General features: G+C 33.3%; 1 protein-coding gene across 2 annotated transcripts; it reads left to right on the forward strand.

The window, feature by feature from the left end:
- Positions 1–578: 578 nt before the first annotated feature.
- On the forward strand, positions 579–4,994 carry LOC119673186 (paired box protein Pax-6-like; the record flags this gene model as incomplete). 2 transcript variants are annotated; one of them, XM_038084421.1, is given in 4 exon segments in its annotated part: positions 579–719; positions 1,580–1,903; positions 3,184–3,368; positions 3,987–4,994. In XM_038084421.1, coding segments are annotated over 4 exon segments (1,508 nt in total), but the record flags the coding sequence as incomplete, so codon positions are not given.
- Between the last annotated feature and the right edge of the window lie 520 nt (positions 4,995–5,514).

A 5,514-nucleotide genomic window follows, 5' to 3' on the forward strand; every position in this document is an offset into this window, starting at 1 on the left:
GCTTTCCGCAAATCATCACTTTCTGGTACAAAATTCGACATTTTTAACACGATGAAAAAATATGATGTCTCTTCAATGACTTAATGTATACTAAATATATTTCACACATGTCATAGCAAACAAACAAAAAAAAAAGGCTCGTTCACAACAAATGTTCCCTGTCGGAACATTTGTATCTTTACGCTCACTTCATACCGGTACACCTGGTAATTCTTGAAAATTTCTGTGTTTGCTCCTTTCCTCTTTTTCTGTTATTATGATTTTTTAATAGATTATACTCCAGTTCTTGAAGAGAATGGCAAAACTGCCATACATTCTCTTTTGTACAGTAAGAATATTAGTAAGTTGCCCAGATTTTTTTTCTTTTTTCTTATTTACAAATAAGTGTCTTAAGATATACAATACTTTGGCACATTTCTTCTGCTGTCGTTGCGCAAATAACCTTTATTGCGTTTATTATATAAACTGGGCCCTAATATTTATATGTTGTCCATAATGAGTTAACTTCTCTAGTTATTTGTTATTTGTTATTTGTTTTTTCATTACAATTAAAGGAAATCCTATTTCTTGTATTTTAGGAACACTTCGACCACCTGGCTTAATCGGCGGATCAAAGCCTAAAGTAGCAACACCAGCCGTTGTCTCCAAAATCGAACAGTACAAAAGAGAAAATCCTACAATATTTGCGTGGGAAATACGTGAACGGCTTATATCCGAAGGTAAACTCATTAAATTTAATTCGTAATTAACTAAACGTCCGCAGCATTAAGTAGACAATTCATACCAAATTGCCAATAAATACAACTACGCTACGCAATTGCTGCTGCCGCTATTACTGTATAAGCTGTCGTCAATGCTGAAACTGTAGTCGTACCTGTTACTGACAGAACCTGACATGCCCTCCTCAACGTCACGGTGGCCATTCATTCTTTGATGTCTAAAGGACTGACCGATCGATAAACTGTATATTCCAAATAATACTTCTCATTTACATTAATGCAATATATGTTGCGCTCTGCGATTTATCGATTGTTTAATTTATTAGCATCCGGACACTATTCGAAACGAGTGCACACCAAACGTACAAATAAAAAATTAGCTTAAAATAAAGATTGCTTTGCTAATCTGCTCGTGCTTGAGGCACAGCCAGATTAGGGAGATGGCTATTTAATGGCACTACTATTTAAACGTATTTAAATTTAATTTTGCATTTAATGCGTACGCCCGTGAGAAATTTGTTCGGCCTTTGAGTTAGCCTCACTGAAACAGTTTCGTACTTTGGTACTTGATTGCATCACGTTAATCTTGATTATTTGCCTTCACTGACTCTTACTTCCGAAAGGCAGCGATGTTCTGTTGTTCTGTGCAGAGTTGCCCATGCAAGAAGATCGTCAGCTCTGCTCAATTAAGGTTATTGGACTGCTAGCAATAAGTTTGTCCCTTCTGTTATTGTGATCTTATGTGTTTTAGTTGTATCAAATGAAATAAAGTTATGAAAGCGGACTTTGCGTTCAAAGTACTTTTTATTTTATTATTTCAAGTGAGTATTTATTCTATTAATTAAAGTTTTTTATTTAAGGCGTTTGCACAAACGCAACAGCGCCATCAGTTTCCTCAATAAATCGTATTTTGCGGAACAGAGCAGCGGAAAGAGCAGCAGCTGAATTTGCAAGAGCAGCAAGTTATGGTTACATTCATCCTACCCATCCGTATACTAGTTTTCCAACTTGGTCACCTACAATGACCGCACACTTATGGCAACCAACAGCAGGTACACCTAATAGTTTGCATAATCTTCCCACAAACAGTTCTGCAACGAGTTTAAATACATCCTTACCAGCACTATCTCCAGACTCCGGTAGTCGTGATACTTTAGGCTCACCTGATGCTAACAGAATGATTGGTAAGTACACGCAAGCCCTCGAAAAAATGAAGTCTTAATTACCTTAAATACTATATATATACACGTAGCTGGATGATTTCGAGAATGAACAATTAAGCAAACTAATTTTTATGTCTCCTTCAAACACTTGAAGTTCTCTTTAAGAACTTTTTTTACGTATTGAGTACAAAAAAAAGTGATCCAGTGTTCACTTAAGCAAGTTCACATTTTCAAGTATGCCTTTTTAAAGAAATTTCCTTTATTTCGATTTATATTTGGTAGAGGTCGAGCGTTAGTCCGAAGAGACTCTGAATTATCAGGTTGTGAAATGATGTGTCCAATGTAAGAACTGCGACTAGACATTTTTAGAGTAAAATTTCGTGCCTCGAAAATATCAAACAACATTTAATTTAACTAGAAAATTCTTTTAAAATAAATGCATACATATTATTTTACAAGCACATTAAGTACTGGATATGAAATTATAAAAACAAAAGTAAATAAAAATTACAAGTTTCTATAATATTCCTTGGTGCTGCTAGAACAATAATGATTTTACTTATTATTATTCAATTAGAACGGACCATTATTTGAGTTCAATTGAGCTTCGGGCATAAGACCGCCACTCCAACCTATTTGTCTTAATATGTATACAATTCACCTTAATCTAGCGTTACACTCTGAAAAAAACGACCCAAGAAAGCCAACACCAAGGAAGATAATGCATATAGTTAAAAGGGATAAAACTCTTGGTCATAAGGAACATAAGACACCTTTTAAGGAAGAATTTTTTGATATTTATTCAAAAAGCTGAATAATGTCTTCCCCTCATTTGAAGTTAGTTGAACAAACTTTAATATAGTTTTAATGCTCTTCTCCACAAGGGGCTTATGTCCCTGATATTTAACTATCTATAACCCCAAAAGCACGAATTAACCTAATTTGTAAAATATATTTTTAATTATTTTCAACGTTAGTTTAAGGAAGTTTATTCTCAATTGCATAAAGATATATTTTATTTGTTCACATCTTGTTGCAAAAATCTATCCAAAATTTTCTTATTCATACATATAATACTACTGCCTGCCTTCCAATGCGATAATTGTTATATAAATAAAAAAAAATTTAGGTATTAAATAATAAATGTGAAAAAATCTTTACAAATATTAAAAAAAATAATAATAAATCACATATATATACTTATGCATATATCGTATATGAGATTACGATCATTTTATTATTATTATTATGAATTATATAGCATTATTATATCTATTACTGTCATATTTTATTTATTACAGATATAGAAGGCGAAGACACTGATTCAGATGATAGTGATCAGCCAAAATTTCGTAGAAATCGCACAACATTTAGCTCAGAACAATTGGAGGAACTTGAAAAAGAATTTGAAAAGTCACATTATCCTTGCGTCAGCACCCGGGAAAAATTGGCTGCAAGAACATCGCTTAGTGAGGCTAGAGTTCAGGTAAATTTCCATATTCTTGATGAATAATTCCGTTTAAAACTAACATAAAATACAACTTAGGGCCATTTTAGGCCATTTGTCTTGTATAAATTGCAGAAGAAATCCTTAATGATTTCTTTCTTTAAGTTTCTTTTAAAAAAAGATTGCTTCTTTAATTAATAATTCCACCAGTAAATCGATCATTTAGATATTATTAATTCATAGCAGTTAAGAATTTGCATTTTTAATATTAAATAGCACGAATGTACTAATACCAGCAGACAAGATTATTAAAATATAATAAATAAAAGTTTTACAACGGCATTTAGAACTATTATGTTTAAATATTCTTCATATAAATCGAAATACTTTATAAATTTCTTCAATTTACTCCTACTGACTTCTTTTCATTAAGTTTCTATTTTGAAAACTTACCAAAATAACCCCTAAAATAAATCTGTAAATAGAAACATTTTTATCAAAGTTCCGATTATTTATAAATGTTCCCCAAATTTTAACTTTTGATTCAGATTTTTATTCCTTATGATGAGCAGATGACTTCACTGTTATTGTGTAGTTTAAATGCCGAACAGACACTTTTATAAACTAACAAAAAATCTCTTCATATTGATCAATTAGGTTTGGTTTTCCAACAGACGAGCGAAATGGCGACGCCATCAACGAGTAAATCTCCTGAAACAAAGACGCTCAGCATCACCGGTGGGATCAATAGTGCAAAAACGTCATTCACCAGCCGATCACCAACAACAACATCTAGCGCAAAAAATATCAATGAATATGAAAGAACTTGCCTCGAAATACGACCCGAGTTCGAAACAATCGCTGAACCACAAAGACAACACACAAATCGCTACATTTACAACACTTCAATTGCTACCAAATCGTTCTGTCACAACCCTCGACCTCAATCACAAGTCACAAACGCTACTAGACAATATCATCCCTATCGACAACAGCCAATCACAAGCACTCCGCTGTCATCCTTTCCAACTCCAAGGCATCCCTTCTCTATGCAATTCGACTCACACCACGCAATTGAATCACAACGTGAATGTCACAAACCAATCGACGAATCCACAGGCCGCAGCAGCAGCAGCGGCAGCACTTGCATCACACACAGCATCAGTTCCATTATTAATGGGAGGTGAGCATAGTGCCTTCAAAACGATGACTAACAGTGCAATGTCAGCAGCATCGGCTTCTGCTGCCGCACTAGCTCTGAGTTTTGCACGTCAATATGTTGCCGCTGCTAATTGTAAGCCACCAAACTCAACCCACAATTTGAACAGTTCATCAACGCTGTCATCTCCATCACCTGCATCGACATATAACACGCAATCAGATGAAGACATCAATGTAGAACAAGATGATCACAACGAAGATGGCACATTGGTACCAGATAGAAGTAGTTTCACCCTGCGTATGCATTGCTCCAACGACGAAAGGCCTTCTGACAGAACTTCCAGGTCTGATTAGTCCTTTCACACTAATTACTTTAATTAACACATATTCGTACCTTAGCTTAAGTATGTAAATAGTTTGTATGTGTGATTTTGTAATATACAAAAAATCAAAATAGTTGTAAAATGAAATTTAGTGCAATTCCTTTTATTAAGCAAGAATAAATTTATGAAAATTTATTATTTATTTATTACGATATGTTAATGATACATAATGTATAAACTTTACTTAAATACTCTGAACTCAGTAATGTTTCGGAGATATAGAAAATAATTTGAATAAACATAAACAAATGAAATTAATAAATGTGTGTACATTCATATACTGATGAGAGAAGATAATACGAGGGACTACAACCAAAATATTAAAATCGGTTTCTTTCCCATATCAATATTCCACCTATCACATCAACCTATAACCTATTGAATAATGTTGACACCTACCCGAGATATCTAAAATAATGCCACAATATATGATCACTATCCAAAATTACAGTAGATTCAGCTGTAAGTCCGATTACATCTAAATAATCTAATTAGATTTAAGATCCTAATACATAAACTTTGTAGGTTTCATATTTCTCCAAAAAACTGTTTACATTTCTGGTTATAAATAATATCTTACATAAAACAAAAATTATAATAATCACTAGATATATAGATCATCACATTGAAAGTACAGCTGA

This window comes from Teleopsis dalmanni, chromosome 1, assembly GCF_002237135.1.
Source record: "Teleopsis dalmanni isolate 2A chromosome 1, ASM223713v2, whole genome shotgun sequence".
Taxonomy (NCBI): Eukaryota; Metazoa; Arthropoda; class Insecta; order Diptera; family Diopsidae; genus Teleopsis; species Teleopsis dalmanni.